Source organism: Chenopodium album, chromosome 6 (assembly GCF_948465745.1).
Source record: "Chenopodium album chromosome 6, dcCheAlbu1.1, whole genome shotgun sequence".
NCBI lineage: Eukaryota > Viridiplantae > Streptophyta > Magnoliopsida > Caryophyllales > Amaranthaceae > Chenopodium > Chenopodium album.
In genome coordinates, this window is record NC_137839.1 from 48,568,585 (window position 1) to 48,591,937 (window position 23,353).

Sequence of the window (23,353 nt, forward strand, 5' to 3'; positions counted from 1 at the left end):
ACTCATTAAATAGATGAGAAGAAAAATCCACAAATTGCTTATTCAAAATCCCAAAAGTCCATGAAAAATCCAAGCTTTCTCTCTCTAAAACTACTCCTAATCTAGGGAGAGGAAACCCTAATCTAACACTAAGAGAGAGAGAGAAAATAGAAGAGGCTAATTAAAAGTTAGTAGAGTATTAACCCAAAAATGAGTATTTATATACAAGCTTTAATAAAATAAAAGAAAAAGAGAAATAAAAGAAAAGAAAAGAAAATAAAGAAAAGAAAAGGATATAGAAAAATAAATAAAAATAAAATTATAAGAAAATAAAAAGGAAAAAGAAAACTAAAATCCCCCAAAATCCCATCAGACCCACGCATTCCACCCATTTCGTGGCTTCTATGATTTCATCATCATCGAACAACCATCATCACCACCATCGCAAGCATCCATCATCAAATCAGACGGCTTCGAAAGCTTCATTTTCAATCATCATCAAATCGCAGCCATTAATTCGACTCAATGCAGCCGTCCAATTTCATTAATTCCGTACAGTTTCACACGAAAAACTTGAAGCGGTCGCGGCTAGGCATCTCTCAGCCATCTACCGAAAATTAGCAAGGGGAGAAAGGACCCAAGGTCGCGCCCGCGGCAGCAGTGGCCGCGCCCGCGCCCGCGTTGGCATTGGTTTCTCCTTGCTGCTATTTTTGCGATTTGTGAGGCTCGATTGATGCTGCTTCTTTGGATGGTGGCTGCTACTGGTGATAGGTGCGGCGTGTGTGAGTTGCGGCTAGGTAGCGTTGCTGCTATTATTGTTGTTAGAGCGGCTAGCTATTGCTGCGTGAGCGGCTTTTGCGTGGGTTTTGGCTGGAGGTAGAGGTGGTGTGAGAGGGAGCAGGGGAGGTTGCGAGGTGGTGGGAGGTGTGGTTGTGCTCGCGGATGATTGGAGGTTGGAGCTGGGGAAGTAGCGAGTTGTTGTTAGTGCCGATTGTGGTAGAGGATAGGTGAGAGAGTGGTGTATGATAAGCTGCTAGCAAGAGGGCAGCATGTGACAGGGGAATAAACGCGTCGTCAATTGTCTATCCCTAGATCAAATACAATTTATACAACCTAAACAAACCTAATACGAGTATAAGGCAAGCATAGGGGTCGAACCACAGAGAACGGTAAACACCACCAAATGTTATCGACAATTAAGCTAGTCCGGAATAGGGGATAAATAAACTAAAGTCTAAAAATGCTAAAACAAGAAATAAAACATTAAGGGAAATGGTTTAGGTATAGCATTCACTTGAACATAAACAAAGGCATAGAAATTGAATTAATTATGAACTAAACATGCTCGAATATCGAAATAAAGGGTCCAATCTAGCCGCCTTCCGGGGTCAATTGGCTTCTCCTAACATAGCCTCTATGTTTCCACACTAGAACCATATATTAGAAGGTGCAATCAATGAACTATCGATAGTAATGAACCTTAACTAAGTCAACTTCCGTTTCTTGTTAGCAAAGATTCACCTTTAATCAACCAACAATGTGCACTTGCAAGAAGATTAAAGAATATCAAGCATATAAAGACTTTAATCACAAATAAATCAATTCTAAACCCTAGAACATGCTCAAGGTCCAACTACACCACAACCATCCCCTTAATGGGGAAATTACTCACTAATCATGATAATAACAAGATTAATCAACAAATAATCAAGAATCAACATGATCAACAAGCAATACCAACAACTAAAATAATAATCAAAATAAACAAATAAAAATAGAGGAGAGAGAGTAAGAAATTGCTCATTAATTGAAGATGAAGGTCTACAAAGGATTGAACAAGCTCCTTCTTCAAAATCCAAGTTCATTAATGAAGAAAACCTCACTTTCTCTCTCTACCAAAGAAGACTAATCCTAACCTAACCTAAAACTAATTAGAGAGATGAATAGATAGTTATTCCATTTTTCTAATTACCCCAAAATTGGGTATTTATACTAAGCTAATAAAACTAGGAAAAATAGAAAAATAAAAGAAGGAAAATAAAATAATGAAAGAAAAGGAAAATAAAAAGGAAATAAAAATAGAAAAGAAAACAAAAGAGAAAAGAAATAAGAAAAGGAAAAGGAAAAGAAAATAAAAATAAAAGAAAAAGAAAAATAAAACCAAAATCCCCCCAAATCATCAGCTACCCTGATTCCCCTTTTCTTCCAAATTCATGGCTGCTCTATCATCATCAACCATCAGCAAGCAATCATCTCAATCATTACCGCTTATCATCATCATCTTCATCAAGCATCCAAGATCGTGGCCGTCCAATTTTCATTAAAAATCCCGCGAAAAGCTCGTGAAATGGTTCGATCGAACCGTGGGTTGGTGCGGCCGAACTACGGGGTTGGTTCGGTCGAACCATGGGTATGTTCGACCACTCCTCTTCGATTAACGAAACCCACAAAGTCTCTGTCTCGAAGTTCGATCGAACCACAAACGGTATGCTCGAACTTGATTGATTTTCAATTTGTTCTGAATTGCTTAATTGCGGGGCCGAAATGCTTGTGTGAATTGGTGGATTGATGTTGCCGGTTTAGGTGCGGCTGATTGCGTTGGTGGTTTGCGTGGTGCAGGTTTTGTTGCTGTTGGTGTTGGTGGCGTTGCTGTTGGTGTTGGTGGAGCAGGGGATGTGCGTGAATTGGTGGGTGATTGTGGTTGTTGTTGCTGGCAACTGGAAGTGAGGCAGGGGCAGCGAAATGCTTGTGTTCGTTGTTGTTGCTGTTGTTGGTGGTTGAGAGCGGTGGTGCGGCTGGTGGTAATTGGTGGTTGATTGTGGGCGGTGCAGTGGGTTGTTGGTGCTGCACGTGAAGGTGGTGTGTGGTGGTTTGTGGGAGGTTGCAATTGGTGGCTGCTGTGTGCGGGGCAATGGTGCGAATTGGAGCAGGGGGAAAGGGAGGTGAGTGGTGGTGTGTGCTGTTGCGGCTGGTGGTGCTGGTGAATGGGCTGGTGGTAATTGTTGTTGGCTGATTGGATGGGAAAGAGGAGCAGGGGAATTGTTGTTGTTGCTGATGGTGTGGTGTAGGATAATGAAGGGTGCGGTGATGGATAAGGGGCAGCAGGTTGCGGTTTGTGTTTGACTCAACTTGGAACCCGAACTCATTTGACATAAATCCCGAACCCCTACACACAAAACCGAGGAGAAATCAAGACAAAAAGGAATGAAATAAATAAAATAAAACTAAATAAACTAAAATAGGAAATGAGAGAATTAAAACTAAAACTAAAAAAATTAAATAAAACACAAACAAATAAAATGTGAAAAACACTCCAAACTAATTAAAATAAATAAAAGTAAAATAGAAATAAGAGAAATAAAACTAAAACTAATAAAGACAAAAACTATACAGGCAAATAACGTAAAATAAAATACGAAAATAAACTAAAGCTAATAAAATAAAGAAAATAAACTAAAACGCTCCAAAATTACCAAATAAACAAGAAACTTTATTAAAGAGAAAACAAGAGAAAGAAAGGGAAAAATAAGATAAAATAAACACGAAAATGACTCTAAAATTACTCCCTAAGAGTGACATAAATGTCACTCATCAGCATGTCACGTGCTGACTCTTTCCCTAAGTCCTTTGTACGCGTCCTACTAGAATTACCCCCACAACTCTATTTAAGGATCCCCGAAGTACCTTAACTATGCTAAGTACGATGCTACAAGTAAAGTGAGAAAGTTTGGGAAATGGCTAAGTGAGAAAGTAAGTAAGTGAACAAAGAGAGATTGCTTTGAAAGTGCTTTGTATTGTTTGAGTCAAGATGACAAGTGTCTGAATGAATTACAAAATGATGGGGAAGGTCCTATTTATAGGCCTCCAAAGTGACTAGAGAGTTCTTCTCTAGAACCTTCTAACCTCCTCAAATGGAGGGTCCTAGAAGCTTACTTCTCTTAGACCTTTCTACACAATTCCTAGTTACAACTCATATGTACATCTTTCCGTAGTATTCTACACTACTCTAGAGTTACAAGTATGTACAAGAGCAACCTAGAAACTTCTAGAAGCTTCCGGACGCATCCCAAGGCTCCTAGCACATTCTGGAATGTTCTGGACCTCTCCTTGAAAATCTGGCTGCGCCATTGTGTTCCTTGGGTCCAAAAACGGTGGACTACCAAGTTTAGGCTCATTTGGGTTTCATTTGGTCTCCCAAATGACCCATTATTGTGTTACTGTCAATGCGGTGTTCACTAGTATTTCACCAAGGGTGCTAAATAAAGCTCTTTAGGGGGAAGGTGCTTACCAGCACTCATGGGCATTTCCCTTGGCCCAAGTTGCTGCTACCGCCCATACGACCGCATTGACGGTATCAAGGGTGTGGGACATGAGTCGTGACATGCTCCCCCACCCAAGTCTTGACAACCCCGTCAAGGCCATCCCTCAAACTCGGAGATCTTGTCCCGGAATTGCCACAAGTCTTCCTCCCGTTCCCATGATTCTTCACTATCTAAAAGACCCTTCCAACGAACAAGATACTCGTTGTAGCTTGGCATGCCCCTTCTTCGTATGACTCTTTTCGCCTCGATCACCTTGATGTCCCGATCAAAAGAAGTCACGACCGTCGAGGGCTCTCGTTGTGACTCGCCCCTTGTTGGATCTTCGTTGTCACCATGATAGGGCTTGAATAAGCTAACATGAAACACCGGGTGTATCTTGAGCTTGGGCGGTAACTCAAGCTTAAAGCTAACCTTCCCGACCTTCCTTATGACCGGAAAAGGCCCTTCATACTTCCGCACGAGCCCCTTGTGCACCTTGCGGAAGACTTTGAACTGTTGAGGTAGCAATTTCACCATGACCAAGTCACCGACTTGAAATTCAAGGGGTCTTCTATGCTTGTCTTCCCATTTCTTCATCTTCTTTTCCTCCTTGCTCAAGTAGGCCCTTGAAATATCGAGCTGCTCGTGCCACCCTTTAGCAAGTTTGTATGCAGCGGGGCTACTTCCCTTGTAACCTAATGTAACTCCTTGAGGAGTCAAGGGTTTTTGGCCCATGACTATCTCTAAGGGACTTCTTCCAGTTGCCTCGGAAGGCTGCAAATTCAAAGAGAATTGGGCAACGTCCAACAACTTGGCCCAATCTCGCTGATTGGCACTAACAAAATGCCTGAGATATAGCTCCAACAAGGTGTGGGGAATAAATTTCAAGCGTTAACCCCTAGCATGAACCACACTGTGATCATACACTAAAGTACGGTGACGTCCAAAAGGGAAGAAGATAGAGCAAAAGAGTCGCCAACAAGTTTTAGGAACTTGTAAACCGTTCACGAGGTGAAGATTACACCCCTTAACGATCCAAGAGATCGTCAACTCCATAAGGTCTAAAACCAAACAAGGGTCGGGGATAAAGGTAAAAATCCAACCTAAAAGAGATTGAACCTGCCCTAATAATAGGCTTCTACTTTATTCTGATCGTATTCATGTGCGCTTTTTAATTAACATGCAATCGATAGATGTAGACACCCATTTGTGTCTCCCCAAAACCAAACCCAGTGATGAGTACCTTTCACGTCGAATCATAATCGAATGAAACGAAAGTGTGGAAAAGTCTAGTGTTGCGGAAAGTTTTTATTTCTTTTCTCTTCTTTCTGTTTTTGAAAACTTTATTTTAAGAAAACATCCAATCCAGTTTGGTTGGTCCATGATATGGGTCCAATAGTAGTGTAGTTGGATGGGTCTTGCAAAGACCTTTCCAACGATATATTATAAGCCCAATTCCGATGAATATTGAGGAAATTATGGCCAATTTACTAAACTGGGCCCGGTTTGAGCTTTATGTACGGCCCAATGATCTAGGGGAGGGCCTAATATGATTTATCATTCCTAATGCAATTAGGAATGGTTTTAGTCTTCTAGAATCTTCTAGAAGGTTATTTTCATTCCTAATTCAATTAGCATTGATAAGTTGACTTTGTTGACTTTTCAGAGTTTTAATCCAGATCAAATAGCATTTTCGAAGAAATTATATTATTTTATCTTCCAGTACGGTAAATTTATCAGATTTTCGAAAACGCGTTGAAATCCAGTTTGGCGTCCAACCCCAGGCCTTGGCGCCTGGAACCAGGCTTGGCGCCAGGCGCTAGCCATTGGTGGTTGGCGCCAGCTAGGCAGGGTTGGCGCCAACGTTGTTTTGCGTGCGTCAGACTCTGTTTTGTTAAATTATATTTTTTGGCTGATTTTCTCTATAAATATCGTATCAAAAACTCCGTTTTCATTAACGAATTCTCATCAACAATTAGTTTTAATTAGTTTTCATCAACAAACATTAATTCTTTAGCATTCTTTAATTCAATTCTTTCTTTCTTACTTTTTCATACAAAATTCCGCATTTGCAAGATCTAGATACACCTAGCCATATTCGAAGTTGCCTTCGCCCTAGACGTGAAAGGTTTAATTTCTGAGGGTTTGGTCCCAAATCTCTATTTCAATTATTTAATTTGATTGTTTTGATCATTATTTTCCTTGAAGTTACTAACGTGTGTATTTTGTTATTAGAAAGAGGTACGAGGCATCAAAGTAAGTGCTTTAATGGTTTTAATTGATATTATGATGTAGAAATCATGTTTATATTGTTGTTATGATATTCCTAGCATCATGTCTAGGGTAATTTTAATATTAAATATGATTGTTGTGATGCTTCCTATGCTCTTCCTAATATTTATGATTGCTAGTATCATGTTAGGGTTAAAGATTTGATTTTTAATGCTTAGTGACATGCTAGGGTTCGTTATTAATCTTGTTAGTATCATGCCTAGGATCTTGCTATTTTTATTATGCTTTAATATTAACATGAACATGATTATGATTATAATTGTTATAATTTATTATTATTTTGATGATGATTATTTTATTTATGATGATTATGATTATTATTATGATATGATTATTATTATTCTTCATGATATTTATTTATTATTATGTTGCTTGATATATTGTTTATTCTTTATTGCTTGATCATACCTTTTATGAATGTTTAAAGGGAATTGGTACTTGTAATCACGCTTAATAAGATAATTAATAATTTTTTTTAGGGTTAATATGATTATAAATTCAAGTGATCGCCAATAATAGTTTATTTGTGCATAATATTCAACCAACATAGATTAAACAGGTTTAGGGTTAATCATAATAAATAATATCAAGCAACATAATAATCATAATAATAAATATGATAATAATCATAATAATAAATATGATAATAATCATAAAAAAAAATAATGATCAAATTAATAATAATTTAAATAATTATCATAAATAAAATAATCATCAAAATAATAATAATAATAATAATAATAATAATAATAATAATAATAATAATAATAATAATAATAATAATAATAATAATAATAATAATAATAATAATAATAATAATAATAATAATAATAATAATAATAATAATAATGATCATAATCATCATAAATTATATCAATTATAATCATAATCATGTTCATGTTAATATTAAAGCATAATAATAGCAAGATCCTAGGCATGATACTAATTACAAGATTAATAACAAACCCTAGCATGTCACTAAGCAATAAAAATTAAATCTTTAACCCTAACATGATACTAACAATAGAAAGAGAATAGAAATCATCGTAACAATCATATTTAATATTAAAATACCCTAGACATGATACTAGGAATATCATAATAACAATTTAAACATGATTTCTACATCATAACATCAATTAAAACCATTAAAGCACTTACTTTGAAGCCTCGTACCTTTTTCTAATAACAAAATACACACGTTAGTAACTTCAAGGAAAATAATAATCAAACAATTAAATTAAATAATTGAAAGAGAGATTTGGGACCAAACCCTTAGAAATTAAACCTTTCACGTCTAGGGCGAAGGCAACTTCGAATATGGCTAGGTGTTTCTAGATCTAATGAATGCGGAATTTTGTATGCAAAAGAATAGTTTAGTAAAAAAGAAAGAGAGATGAATGATTAAGGAAATCTTGATGAGAATTAGCGAATGATTAAAGAGAATGAAAGAGAATTCAAAACTGGTTGTAGATGAATGTTGATGAGAATTGGTTGTAGGTGAAAACGGAGTTTTTAATACGTTATTTATAGAGAAAATCATCCAAAAAGATAAAATAAACAAAACAGAGTATTGGCGCACGAAAAACAGAGCTGGCGTCAACCCTAGCTAACTAGCGCCAGGCACCAACACTAGCCCAGGCGCCAATGCCTGGAGTCAGGCGCCAAGCCTGTTTTTAACGCGTTTTCGAAAATCAGATAAGTTTGCCGTACAGGAGGATGAAATCGTATATTTTCCTCAAAAATGCTCTTTGATTTGAATTAAAACTCTGAAAAATCAACAAAAGTCAATTTATCAATGCTAATTGAATTAGGAATGAAAAGAACCTTCTAGAAGAATCTAGAAGACTAAAACCATTCCTAATTGCATTAGGAATGATAAATCACATTAGGCCCTCCCCTAGATAATTGGGCCGCATATAAGGCTCAAATCGGGCCCAGTTAGTAAATTGGCCATAACTTCCTCAATATTCATCGGAATTGGGCTTATAATATATCGTTGGAAAGCTCTTGTCAAGCTCCATCCAACTAAACTACTATTGGACCCATATAATGGACCAACCAAACTGGATTGGCTGTTTTCTTAAAAATAAGTTTTCAAAAACAGGCAGAAGAGAAAAGAAATTAAAACTATATGCAACACTAGACTTTCCACACTTTCACATCATTCGATTATGATTCGACGCGAAAGGTACTCATCACTGGGTTTGGTTTTGGGGAGACACAAATGGGTGTCTACAGAAGCCCTCACTTTGACTGAGTTTGGAGAAACGCAAGTTTCGAAAACAAAAGTCAAAGTATCGATAGGGACGGAGAATGATTCAGAACGTTCTGCGATCCTAAATCATTCTTGTAACGCCGATACCTGCAAACTAGCATTAGTTAAACAGATAAAAGACTTAAGAAACGCGTATCTTGCACCGTCGAGCACACGTCTATGAAAGTAACCGATTTGCTGCTGCATCACTGTTGTTTTGATGACCTCCTGCAAGATAGAGAATGCCATCCCGCTTTAAAACTGCTACGCCCGTAACTGCTTCTAATATAGAAGACTGCTTCGCCTGAAACGATCCTCTTCCGCTATGATAGTATTCCACGTCCAAGGGAATACCATCAAAGATTATTTCTCTTGAAACAATCCTCAGTTGTTTGTTACAACTCTCCACAATCTAGGGAACGCCACCTTGCTGTTTCGATGTTCACTCGTCTCTGAATAAAGAGCTTCTTTTTGATATGTTAACGCGTCTCTGAACAAAGAGCTTCTTTTTTATATGACTCCAATTTTCGCTGTGATAGTCTTCGAAAAGATCACTGCTTTTTAATCCTTAATGCTGCTATGCCAGTACGTCGGCGTTTTGCTGCTTGTGAACCAGTATGTCAGCAATCCTCTTTTATTTGGGAATAGTTGCCAACACAACCCTTGTATGACGTATGACAATCCGATTTAGGGAAAGTTGCCAATGCTTCGTAACAATCTTTGATAAGAACCTTGCTACGATCGACAATCCACATCTTGGAATATAACTCTTGAAAGCAATCCACCTTGGAAATTTGCCAATGCTATGCGACAATCCTTTTGGGAAAATATTGCCACTATTGACAATCCGCGTCTTGGAACATTTGCAAGAAAGAGTCGACCGACAATCCATTTCGGGAAAATTTGCCACTTGCTGAAGACAATCCACGTTGAGGAACATTTGCCGAAATTTATGATGAGTAGAGACCTACGACAATCCTTTGGGAAATTTTGCCATAGGGAACTGGGTGTTTGACAATCTAATCTCGGAAAACTTGCCAGCGATCTATGAATGTATGACAATCCGAACTTGGAAAAACTTGCCAAACAAAGAAGGAGCACGACAATCCACGCTTGGAAACTTTGCCAAAGATGACAATCCAATCTTGGAAAAATTGTCGTTGAAGAAGATGCACGACAATCCATTTTTGGAAATATTGTCAGTTGGGGATGACAATCCAATTTTTGGAAAACTTTGTCGTTTAATAAGAATGCGCGACAATCCATTTTTGGAAATATTGTCGTTTAAGTGCTTGCTTTTGAACCGATTGTAATGAGCCAGTGTTTTGACAATCCAATCTTGGAAAAATTGTCGTTGAAGAAGATGCACGACAATCCTTTTTTGTAAATATTGTTAGTTGCGGATGACAATATAATTTTTGGAAAACTTTGTCGTTTAATAAGAATGCGCGACAATCCATTTTTGGAAATATTGTCGTTTAAGTGCTTGCTTTTGAACCGATTGTAATGAGCCAGTGTTTTAGGCGCTTAAGCTAAGTGAGACGATTTTTTTGTCAGGTCAATCACTTACTACGATTGTAATCGAGCCGACTACTAATAATGTCAAATTGCTTATAGGGGCTAACTGGCGTACCAAGGAACCCGAAATTGCTGCATGAGGTCGAAATCACCTTTCTGAGAGGCTTCGAGCTCTGTCGTTGCTGAGATATCTCTGGTGCCAGAAATTGGAGTAGGGTCTTCCCTATTCTGCTGCACCTGTATTTATTTTGACTATAGAACTTTGCCAATTATCTTTAACCATCTTAGGGTTGACCTAAGGCTTAATGTAGATTAACTCAACTTATTGACTTGACACAACTCAATGTATAAACTTGACTCGCTATGATTGACTGACTTGAGGTTGACTCGACTCAAAGTAAAATGACACCTGTGACTTGTGACCCGTGTGTGCATTGTAATGTGATCGTGCGACTCGAAAATGCAAAAACGCAAAAATTTTCCGTCATTTTTGTGGAGGGTACCGACTTTCTCCCGAAAAAGAAAGACGTGAAAAAGAATCGAAGTTTTCGAATGCATGTTGAATGAGCTTAGTAAAATGTTGTTTGATATTATCTCTCAAGGTGCAAGGATTAACCCATCCTAGGCTATCCCAATGGTTGACTCAGTGATGAAAGTATTTGGGTAACTTAGGCACGGAGGCTAAGTACTTCATACTTCGTGATTCAATGACAATTATGATTGATGAGTGATGTGACAAGGCATGTTTCATCGTTATGTTAAGATTTCAGGACAAAGGATTCCTAAGGGAAGTATATTTGGTCATGTATCTGTGCAATGTGTGATAGTGATACTAAAGCTAAGCCACAAGAGCTAAGTGTGTGGAAAGATGTTATTTGTTAAAAGAGTCAAATGGTGGTGACTCTTAGGCTAGGTAAGCTAATGATGTAGGGATCAAGCCCCCAAGTCTAGCTCTAAGTAAATAGGGATGAGCATAGGAGATCCCTTGATATGATCATGGTGTGTGAATGTGAATATGAATGCATGTTATTACGGCCGCACCTCGACGTGAGGTTGCCTACGTATCCGTTAGGAATCAGGCCGAACATAGCTCTAGCCGAACCTCGCACAAGTGTGTATACCTCAAAAAGGTCTTTTAAGGGTTGTAACGTGGTTAGGCTAAAGGTTATAGAAGAAGGGGATAAAGGCTCAAGAACCTAGATAAGCCTCCAAGGTGTGCAACCTTGCTTTTGAATCTTTATATTTATGCTTGAGTTTCTACTCTTTTTTAGCTCTCTTTTTTTTTGCTTTATTTGTTTTATTTTCATAAGTGTGGGCAATCCCGATCATGCGGTCTATCACTCACTTGGCATTCATGTTTCTCAGGCACGGTACCGAGCACTCGATAAGAGACGCAATCTGAGACGTGTTCTTATCGAAGATATTTTCATATCAAAGACATTGGAACACTTGCCCTTTTGTACACTTTTATTTATTTTTTTTGCTTATTTTTTCTATTTTAATTTTTTGAATCACTTAAGTCTTTTTTAGAATTGCATAAGTTGCACACCATCCCATCCCAAGGTTAGGTAGATGTAGGTTGAAAAAAGAAGGGTCTATCGTTAGACGAGGCTCAAAGTGGTTTATGAAGAAAAGATTGTAAATTTGAAAGGTGAAAGGAGATATGATGTGGCTACAAGGGGTGCCTCAAATCATTGGTATACCTTGTGCTGAATTCGACATGGATTTTTATTTATTTATTTAAATTTTTTTTTTGTTTTTTTTAATGCAATATAATGAAATGATCCTATATAAGGAAATAAATGCTCATTTTATTAAAAAGGGAAAAAGGAAAAAAAACTACAAAATTAATCTAAAGGAAAAGAAAAGGTGCCTATGCTAGACTTATTGGGGAAAGGAAAAAATAAAAAAGAAATAGAAAAAGAGGTCATGAAATCTTGTCGTTGAAGCTCGCCTCTGTCTTGTGTTGTTTGCTCCGACATCATCCAGTCTTCTCGCTAGCTAGAGGCAATGGGATCTTATTTGCCTCTATGAGATCTTGAATGAGGTTTTGAAACCTGTAGCATTCATCAGTAGTATGACCGCGCCCTCGATGGTACTTGCAATAGGATTTTGGATTCCATCTCGAAGATCGATTTTCTGGTGTTGGATCCTCGGTAGGGCCAATAGGTTTGATTAATCCTCGATCATAGAGACGATCGAAAGCAGCATCGTAGGTCATTCCAATGGGTGTGAACTCTCGCCTGGGTTTCCTTTTAGATCCTTGATTGTCCATGGCTAAGACACCATTATGGTCAAAGGTACTAACATTATTACTAGAGTGGGCGTTTTCGGAAGAAGAAGGATTGTCGTTCTTCTTTCCTTTCTAGCCACCATGGTTACTATTGTTAGTAGCTTTTTGCTTTGCGAGGTCGTCTTCGATTTCAATTCCGATGTCATAAACGGCCTTGAAAGTATTCAAGTTGTGTTGATATTGTAAGTGCTTTGAATACTTTTCTTGGAGATTCTTGATAAACATCCTCACAGACTCCTTTTCGGTTGGGACCTCAATCATCTTGGCGGAAGTTTCCCTCCATTTATTAAAGAAAGAAGTAAAGCCTTCATTCTCTTTTTGTCTTAGCATCTCAAGTTGTCTATGGTCGGTTTAAACTTGGATATTGCACTTTTACTATCAACGAAAGCGTTCACTATCGATTCCCAGGTAGAGGTTTTCTCCTTTTCAAGGGAGAAGAACCATTGTTGGCAAACGGTTTCAAGAGATAGTGGGAACAGAGAGGGGAAAACCTTCTTATCGATACCCTTAATGTTCATAATGGTTTTAAAAGCTCTTAGATGGAAATAAGGGTTATCTGTTGCCTTGAATTTAGGGATGTCAGTGGCGTTGAACTTATGCGAAAGAAGTTCCTTGTCCAGCGAGACCCCTTGTGAACTCATGCCCTGAAATTTATAGTCGCTAGACAGCTTGCTTAGACTCTCTTGCATGAGGTCCATCTGTTGTTGCTTCACAGGATCATCGATCTTGAGTGTGAGTAGCTTCAATGTCTCAGTCACGTTAGTCAATTGACTCCTAAGTTCATTAACTTCCTCTTGAGTTGCCATTATCTTTTTAGCCTTCCTCTTTTGACGAATTGGCTTATCAAAAAGCAAGACCTGAACAAAGGTGTTGTCCTTGATTAATCGCCCTTCTCTCCTCGACCAAGTACTGTGGAAAAGGAATTTGGGGATATTCATTGTTAATTATTTGACTCAAACTTTATTCAACATGCAATGGATGGAGGGAGTGAAGAAAGATGGAATAGAAAGTGAAAAAAGAAAAAGATGATGGAGGTGGAGGGATATGAAGAATTAGGAATAGAATATACCCCCCAAATTAAATGACGGAAACACCGACTTATGCATGAACCTAATACATGGCCATAGTGATAAGTGTACTCAAAGTGTGTGCTAAGACTAGTGAGTGTAGGTGATATGTTAAGACTCGTGTCATGACCATGTGGCTAGACTATATGACTAGACTCAAGCAAAGACTATGTGGCTAGACTCAAGTTAAGAGTTCACGTATATGCATTAAACTAGACAGGCTGTGGTATATTAGTCATAACTTTTTTTCTGTGACTCTGATTGGGACGAAACCAACGCCAAATTAAAGATAAAACTCGGGGCTACAGATCCATAGGTTGTACGACCCGTAGTTCTTCATAGAACTTCGGCTATGACCAAAACAAGTTGATGCTTGTGCAGTATACGGGAATAAAAATCCGGGTCGACTTAAAGGAACTATGACTCGATTTTATGTTTATTTATTAGCTCAAATTAATTAATTAATTAATTAAACAAAATCCTTTAGTCATTAATCAGTTTATTCCGTCTTAACACAAGTCAAACAAACGGTTAAGAGAAACATAGAATATATGCGCAACAAATAATGCACAATTAGTCAAGTAGGCACAATATGATGCAATGAGTTTGCAACCTAACCATGGCTCTAGTTCTCTAAAGTTCGGGATATGGTTTAGTCAATAGAGGGTCCATGGTTAATTTTCCGGATGCACCATGCGGAAGCCTAACCGTGAAGGGTTGGCGCGAGTGGATGGGACACCGCGAGTTTAGAAAAAACTCGCTTCCATGGTTTGGTGAATTCAACAATCTCGGATGTACCCTTTGTTGCACGGAGCGTTCAATCGGGTAGATGGAGTATGAATTCCAAGAGGGTTATGTACATATGTAGAACACATATGGGTTTCAGAAAAGTGAGAAAAATTCAATCGGGAAGTAGGATCGAGCAAACAATATGAAAAACCGGTCGAAATTAGAACGCATATTTCTGGCTCGGTATTGGGGGAGGTTGGCGCCAGCAATCAGAGACTGGCACCAGTTTTTTAACTGTAGCGCCTGGCGCCAATGGTGGCATCTGGCGCTACGGCTAAAAGTCTGGCGCTAAGCTCTGGCCCCTGGCGCTACTTCCCACATGCCTCAGCAGCTTTCTGTGCTCGATAAAATTTTCCAGTTTCGCGCGGTGCTATTTCGGTCCTAGTTGTGAAAGATATTTCTCAAATTTCCTACGTGTAAAATCCTATGTTTTTAACTCATTACGGATGGTCTTTCCAATGAGATCTTTTTTATTCATATGACAATAATGTTAATAAAAATTACGCACATGAAATACTTAGAACGTTTCGAGTCTCATCCACTCATTCTAAATCATTGCCGAAACAAATTCAGGAATTAAAATAGAAATCCTCCCCAGTGGAGTCGCCAAAAACTGTGGGGAATAAATTTCAAGCGTTAACCCCTAGTTTGAACCCCATTGTGATCATAAACTAAAGTACGGTGGCATCCAAAAGGGAAGAAGATAGAGCAAAAGAGTCGCCAACAAGTTTTAGGAACTTGTAAACCGTTCACGAGGTGACGGTTACACCCCTTAACGATCTAAGAGATCGTCAATTCCATAAGGTCTAGAACCAAACAAGGGTTCGGGGATGAAGGTACAAATCCAGCCTAAAAGAAATTGAACCTGCCCTAATAATAGGCCTCTACTTTATTCTGATCGTATTCATGTGCGCTTTTTAATTAACATGCAATCGATAGGATTAACCCTAAACCTGTTTATCTATGTTGGTTGAATTTAATGCACACATAAACTATTATTGGCGATCACTTGAATTATAATCAAATTAACCCTAACAAGATTATTAATTATCTTATTAAGCGTGATTACAAGTACCAATTCCCTTTAAACATGCATAAAAGGCGTGATCAAGCAATAAATATAAATAATATCAAGCAACATAATAATCATAATAATAAATATGATAATAATCATAAAATTAAACAATCATCATATTAATAATAATTGAAATAATTATCATAAATAAAATAATCATCAAAATAATAATAATAATAATAATAATAATAATAATAATAAATGATCATAATCATCCTAAATTATAACAATTATAATCATATCATGTTCATGTTAATATTAAAGCATAATAATAGCAAGATCCTAGGCATGATACTAACAAGATTAATAACAAACCCTAGCATGTCACTAAGCAATAAAAATTAAATCTTTAACCCTAACATGATACTAACAATAGGAAGAGAATAAAAAGCATCATAACAATCATATTTAATATTAAAATTACCCTAGACATGATACTAGGAATATCATAATAACAATTTAAACATGATTTCTACATCATAACATCAATTAAAACCTTTAAAGCACTTACTTTGATGTCTCGTACCTTTTTCTAATAACAAAATACACACGTTAGTAACTTCAAGGAAAATAATAATCAAACAATTAAATTAAATAATTGAAATAGAGATTTGGGACCAAATCCTCAGAAATTAAACCTTTCACGTCTAGGGCGAAGGGAACTTCGAATATGGCTAGGTGTTTCTAGATCTAATGAATGCGAAATTTTGTATGCAAAAGATTAGTTTAGAAAAAAAGAAAGAGAGATAAATGATTAAGGAAATCTTGATGAGAATTAGCGAATGCTTAAAGAGAATGAAGGAGAATTCAAAACTGGTTGTAGATGAATGTTGATGAGAATTGGTCCTCAATATTCATCGGAATTGGGCTTATAATATATCGTTGGAAAGCTCTTGTCAAGCCCCATCCAACTACACTACTATTGGACCCATATCATGGACCAACCAAACTGGATTGGCTTTTTTCTTAAAATAAGTTTTCAAAAACAGGGAGAAGAGAAAAGAAATTAAAACTATCCGCAACACTAGACTTTCCACACTTTCACTTCATTCGATTATGATTCGACGCGAAAGGTACTCATCACTGGGTTTGGTTTTGGGGAGTCACAAATGGGTGTCTACACAAGGCATTCACCCTCTCTGTTTTCCCATCGATTTGGGGGTGAAAGCTTGTAGAGAAGTGCAACCCTGACCCAAGGAGTTTAAAGAGCGCCGTCCAAAAATTCGCCGTGAACTTTGGGTCTTCGTGACTGATAATACTCTTTGGCAAGCCCCAATACTTAAAAACATGCTTGAAGAAGAGCTTGGCGGCTTGCTCGGCTGTGAAATCTTTCGGTGCCGGTATGAACGTCCCATATTTTGAGAAGCGGTCTACTATCACCATAATAGAGCCACAACCCGTAGACTTGGGCAGAGCTGAGATGAAATCCATAGAGACGCTCTCCCAAGGATGCTCTGGAATAGGTAATGGCTCAAGTAATCCCGCCGGCACCCGTTGCTCAATCTTGTCTTGTTGGCACACAAGACAAGTCTTCACGTTGGCCTCCACATCATCCCGCATGTGAGGCCAATAGTAAGTATCTTCCAAGAGTGCAAAAGTACGTTGAATACCTGGGTGTCCAGCCCACATTGAATCATGACACTCTTTGAGAATGTCGCGCCTAAGGTTGTCCCACTTAGGCACAAAAATTCGATGTCCGGTGGTGTAGAGGACCCCGTCCTCGACCCAAAATTTTCAAGTCTTCCCCTCCTTGGCCAACTCCATCAATCCTCTGGCCATGGGGTCATGAGGGAGGCCATCCTTGATCCGATCAAGAATGGAGCTTGCGATGCTGCTGATAGTAGCAAGCATGGCCTTTCGGCTGAGAGCATCGGCGAAGAAATTGACTTTGCCTTGTTTGTACTCCATGACATAGTTATAGTCAGCCAAGAAATTTTTCCAACGAGCTTGCTTGGGACTAATTTTCTTCTGGTTTTGAAAGTAGCTGGTTGCAACATTGTCGGTATAAATGATGAACCGACTCCTAAGCAAATAGTGCCTCCAAATACGCAAGTAATATATGATAGCTGCCATCTCCTTTTCATGCACAAGATACCTCTTCTCGGTATCATTGAGCTTGCAAGATTCGTAGGAAATGGGATGCCCCTCTTGCACTAGCACACCTCCAATGGCAAAGTCGGACGCATTCGTATGAAGCTCGAACAGCTTGTTATAGTCGGGCAGTACTAATACGGGCTCATTGGTGACTGCTCCCTTCAAATCATCAAAGGCCTTTTGACACCTTTCACTCCAACACCATTGCACTTTCTTCTTCAACAAGTTTGTCAATGGTACTGCCCGAGCTAAATAACTCTTGATGAATCGCCGATAATAATTTGCTAACCCAAGGATTGAGCGTAGCTCCGATACATTCTTGTGCTCCTCCCATTCGATGATGGAGCGCACCTTGTCATGCTCCATCATAATCTTTCCAGCCCGGATGCGGTGCCCCAAGAAGGACACCTCCTCTTGAGCAAACGAGCACTTCTCCTTTTTGACATACAACTCGTTCTCTCGTAACACCTGAAACACCTGTCTCAAATGCTCCAAATGACTTGTTAGGTCGTCGCTATACAGGATGATATCGTCGAGATAGACGACGACAAACTTGTCAAGAAATGGTTGGAAAATCTTGTTCATTAAATTACAAAAAGTAGCCAGGGCGTTGGTGAGGCCGAATGGCATCACCAAGAAATCAAACGACCCATAGCGAGTGACGCACGTCGTTTTAGGCTCGTCGCCTTCGGCGATGCGCACTTGCAAATACCCCGACCTGAGATTGAGTTTAGAGAAGTAGCTGGCTTTGCCCAAACGATCGAAGAGATCGGCGACTAACAGGATAGGATACTTGTTCTTCACTGTGATCTTATTCAACGCCCGATAGTCGATGCACATTCGCAAGCTCCCATCATACTTGCGTTGAAATAGCATAGGTGCTCCATAGGGCGCCTTAGATGGCCTGATGAATCTTGACTCCAGCAGCTCACCAAGTTGCTTCCTTAACTCTTCTAGCTCTGGTGGGGCCATCTGGTATGGTGCCATGGCTGGAGGCCTTGCCCCAGGCTCCATCTCAATATGGTGGTCGACTTTCCTCCTAGGAGGAAGTCTCTTAGGTAGCTCCAGAGGCATGACATCCTTGAACTCGTCAAGTACTCCGGACACTTCAGCTGGAACCTCACCCATATGAGGCTCCTCTTCTACTAGTGTCGCCAAGAACGTCTATTGCCCCTTATTGACCCCTTTCTTCAGCTGCATGGCAGAGATCTTCTTGGCTTCCACTTCTTCTCGAGTAATCGGGATGGTCCAAGCCCCTTGGTCTTTTGCAATAGTCGTCGTTTCATCCCTTTCGAATGCAAACGGTCTTACCGTGTCAAAGAATTGAAGTCCCAACATTAGGGGATAATATTCCATGTCTATCACGGTAAGATCGATGGTACCCTCTCATTCACCAGAACGAAGAGGTACCTTGCTTGCTACACCGCGGATTGGGATTGGCTTCGAATTCACCCTCTTCAAGGACCCGACCTTCTTAACAAACCTGATCTCCATCCTTGTATCTTCTTGAACAGCAATAAAATTGTTTGTTGCACCCGTATCAATAAGTGCCTTGGAGACCTGTCTATTCACCTTAGTCTCTACAAACATAAGAAATGGTTTCGTTCAGGGCAGCACACTTAACTTGGCTAGACTCTCACTCGGTGTGACCTTTTTAGCCTTCATGCAGCACAAACGCATACTCCCTATATGCGCCTCGTCCCCTGATGATTACCCGGACGAACTAGCGATCAAAGCATTGAGCTTCTGTTGCTGTGGGAACTCCCTAGCCCAGTGCGGCCCTCCGCACAATAAGCGGCCCTTTTTTGCTTTGCCATCCGTAGACTTATCTTTCTCCCTTCCTTTGTCTTTCTTCTCGGATGGCTTGCCCCCACTGTGGCTGCGTCGGTGGGTTTTGCTCCCCCACCTTTCCCCTTGCCACCGCTACTTGACTTTCTGCCCTTGTTCCTCTTGGAATCTTGTTTGTACTCGAACAAAGACTCGACCACATCAATAGCATCCGCAAGAGTTTGAACGTTACGACGTTTCAACTCTTGTTCTACCCACCTCTTAGCCCGTCCATGAAGTAAAGAAGTTGGGTTTTCTCCGGCATCTCCGTTACTTCCAGCAAGAGCAAAGTATACTAGTTGACATACTCTTTGATGGATCTCGTATGCTACAGCCCTCACAGCTTCTTCATGGCAATCTCCTTTGCGTTCTCCGGATATAATTGCTTCTTCAAGTTTGCCTTGAACTCGTCCTTGGTACTGAGTGAGACTAGTCCCTTCTTGATGTCGGATTCCTGCCTCCTCCACCATAAAATGGCGTCCTTAGCCAAATACATTGTAGCGGTGGTTATCTTTGTTGCATCATCCCTTAGATGCAACACATCGAAGTACCTTTCGATGCTTCACAGGAAGTTATCTAACTCCCTAACATCCCGGAGGTTATCTAACTCCCTAACATCCCACTTTCCTTGGTACTTCGGTGGTTCAGGCACCTTGATTTCAGGTCCCTCTCGAACCGTGGCGCCCCAGACCAATGCCAACTTGCACAACACAACGTCGGCTTTTAGGGACTCGATTTTCTCCTTCATAGAGCCTAGATCCTTCATGAAGGTGTCCTTGAGTTGAGCCATCTTTGACCAAATAGCATCGACCATTTGGTTGAATAAGAGCTGCGTCCCGTCCTTCATCTCTGCCGTATCAGAGTCTAACTCTTGGACCCTTGTTTCAAGTCCCTCGACATCTCCCTTGATGTCGTCCACCCTTCCTAGGAGTTCACCAACGCTGTCAGCCAGCTGCCGAAGGCTGTCGTGGTGATCAGCGATGGAGCACTTCAAGGAAGCCACCTTTTCCTCAAGCAATGAAATACGACTTACCTTCTTGCTTGTTTGTGGTTCCTCCACGGTTGAGCCAAATGTTTCCTTTGGTTGTGCCATCGTCCACTTCGCACCTAACCTTGTATCGTCACCTGCTTAACCTCGCAACAGACCGCCCCTACGATCGACGTTGCTCTGATACCACTTGTCACGTGCTGACTCTTTCCTTAAGTCCTTTGCACGCGTCCTAGTAGAATTACCCCCCGCAACTCTAGTCAAGGATCCCCGAAGTACCTTAGCTATGCTAAGTACGATGCTACAAGTTAAGTGAGAAAGCTTGGAAAATGGCTAAGTGAGCAAGCAAGTAATTGAACGAAGAGAGATTGCTTTGAAAGTGCTTTGTATTGCTTGAGAGAAGATTACAAGTGTATGAATGAATTACAAAATGATGGGTGTAGACACCCATTTGTGTCTCCCCAAAATCGAACCCGGTGATGAGTACCTTTCACGTCAAATCGTAATCGAATGAAGTGAAAGTGTGGAAAGACTAGTGTTGCAGATAGTTTTAATTTCTTTTCTTTTCTCTCTATTTTAAAAAAACCTATTTTAAGAAAACAGCCAATCCAGTTTGGTTGGTCCATGATATGGGTCCAATAGTAGCGTAGTTTGATAGGGCTTGAAAAGAGCTTTCCAACGATATATTATAAGCCCAATTCCGATAAATATTGAGAAAGTTATGGCCAAATTACTAAACTGGGCCCGGTTTGAGCCTTATATGCGGCCCAATGATCTAGGGGAGAGCCTAATATGGATTTATCATTCCTAATGCAATTAGGAATGGTTTTAGTCTTCTAGATTCTTCTAGAAGGTTCTTTTCATTCCTAATTCAATTAGCATTGATAAATTGACTTTTGTTGACTTTTTAGAGTTTTAATCAGACAAAAAGAATGTTTTTAAGGAAAATATAATTTTATTCTCCTGTACGATTAATTTCTATCAGATTTCAGAAAACGCGTCAGAAATTTATTCAGTGCCAAACGCCATGATTTTATCCTCCTGGCGCTAACCTCGTTTTTGCGCGTCAGAACTCTGTTTCGATTTTCTATCTTTTTGGCTTATTTTCTATATAAATAGCCTTCTAAAAAATCTGTTTTGATTCATCAATTTTTCACCAACTCTCATCAAGAAATTCTTGATATAAACTTCTCTCTCTTTTCTAAACTAGCCTTTTCTCAAATAAAAAATTCCGCATTCACAAGACCTAGATACACCTAGCATTATTCGAAGTTGCCTTCGCCCTAGACGTGAAAGGTTTGATATTTCTGAGGGTTTGGTACCTAATCTCTATTTCAATTATTTAATTTAATTGTTGTTTTATATTTCCTTGAAGTTAATAAAAACGCGTGTATTTTGTTATTAGAAAGAGGTACGAGACATCCAAGTAAGTGCTTTAATTGATTTATTGATATAGAAATCATGTTTAGATTGTTATTTTGATTCCTAGTATCATGTTAGGATGTTTTATTGATTCCTAGTATCATGTTTAGGGTAACAACTATAATTTTTAATATCAAATATGACAATTGTGAATCCTGCGATGCTTCTTATTTTCTTTCCTAATATTCATGTTAGTATCATGTTAGGGCTAAAGCTTTGATTTTTATTACTTAGTGACATGCTAGGGTTTGTTATTAATCTTGTTAGTATCATGCCTAGGATCTTGCTATTGTTATGCTTTAACATGATTATTATTTTTATAATAATTATTATTATTATTTATGTTGTTTGATGATATATTATTATTATTATTATTATTATTATTATTATTATTATTATTATTATTATTATTATTATTATTATTATTATTATTATTATTATTATTATTATTATTATTATTATTATTATTATTATTATTATTATTATTATTGTTGTTGTTGTTGTTATTATAATTTTATGATTATAATTAATTTATGATGATTATTATGTTGCTTGATTTTTATTGTTATTGCTTGATCACGCCTTTTATGCATGTTTAAAGGGAATTTGTACTTGTAATCACGCTTAATAAGAAAATTAATAATCTTTTTTAGGGTTAATTTGATTATAATTCAAGCGATCGCCAATAATAGTTTGTTTTGTGCATTAATATTCAACCCACATAGATAAACAGGTTTAGGGTTAATCCTATTGATTGTATGTTAGTCAGAAAGCGCACATGAATACGATCAGAATAAAGTAGAGGCCTATTGTTAGGGTAGGTTCAATCTCTTTTAGGTTGGATTTGTACCTTCATCCCCGAACTACCAATCATGGTTCAAGACCTATTGGAGTTGACGATCTCTTGGATCGTTAAGGGGTGTAACCTTCACCCTGTGAACGGTTTACAAGTTCCTAAAACTAGTTGACGACTCTTTTGCTCTATCTTCTTTCCTTTTGGACGCCACCGTACTTTAGTGTATGATCATAGTAGGGTTCAAGCTAGGGATAATGCTTGAAATATTCCCTACAGTTTTTGGCGACTCCACTGGGGAGGATTTCTATTTTAATTCCTGAAATTTATTTCGGCAATGATTTAGAATGAGTGGATGAGACTCAAAAATTTCTAAGTATTTCATGTGCGTAATTTTTATTAACATTATTGTCATATGCATAAAAAATATCTCATTGGAAATACCATCCGTAATGAGTTAAAACATAGTATTTTTACACGTAGGAAATTTGAGGAATATCTTTCACAACTAGGATCGAAATAACGCTGCGCGAAACTGGAAAATTTTATTGCGCATAGAAAGCTGCTGAGTGAAAGGAATGGTGTCCTTCGAACAAGTGTATTATTCTGATAGCGGGTTTAGAATTATTAGAAAGCTAATATATTCAGTAAGGTCAAG

General features: G+C 38.7%; 1 protein-coding gene across 1 annotated transcript; it reads right to left on the reverse strand.

The window, feature by feature from the left end:
- Positions 1-4,391: 4,391 nt before the first annotated feature.
- On the reverse strand, positions 4,392-17,200 carry LOC145636930 (uncharacterized). Its single transcript, XM_081688462.1, has 2 exons — positions 16,952-17,200; positions 4,392-5,054 (listed from the first exon to the last, which is right to left on the reverse strand). Exons 1-2 carry the CDS (start codon positions 17,198-17,200, stop codon positions 4,392-4,394), a joined length of 912 nt encoding a protein of 303 aa, XP_081544588.1.
- Between the last annotated feature and the right edge of the window lie 6,153 nt (positions 17,201-23,353).

Excerpts from the sequence above, each read along its gene's own strand:
- LOC145636930 (XM_081688462.1), bottom strand. The coding sequence starts at position 17,200 with ATGTGGGCTGGACACCCAGGTATTCAACGTACTTTTGCACTCTTGGAA. Across the intron at positions 5,055-16,951 it reads CGGGTTGTGGCTCTATTATG|CCTTCCGAGGCAACTGGAAG; the intron begins GTGATAGTAGAC and ends TTGAATTTGCAG.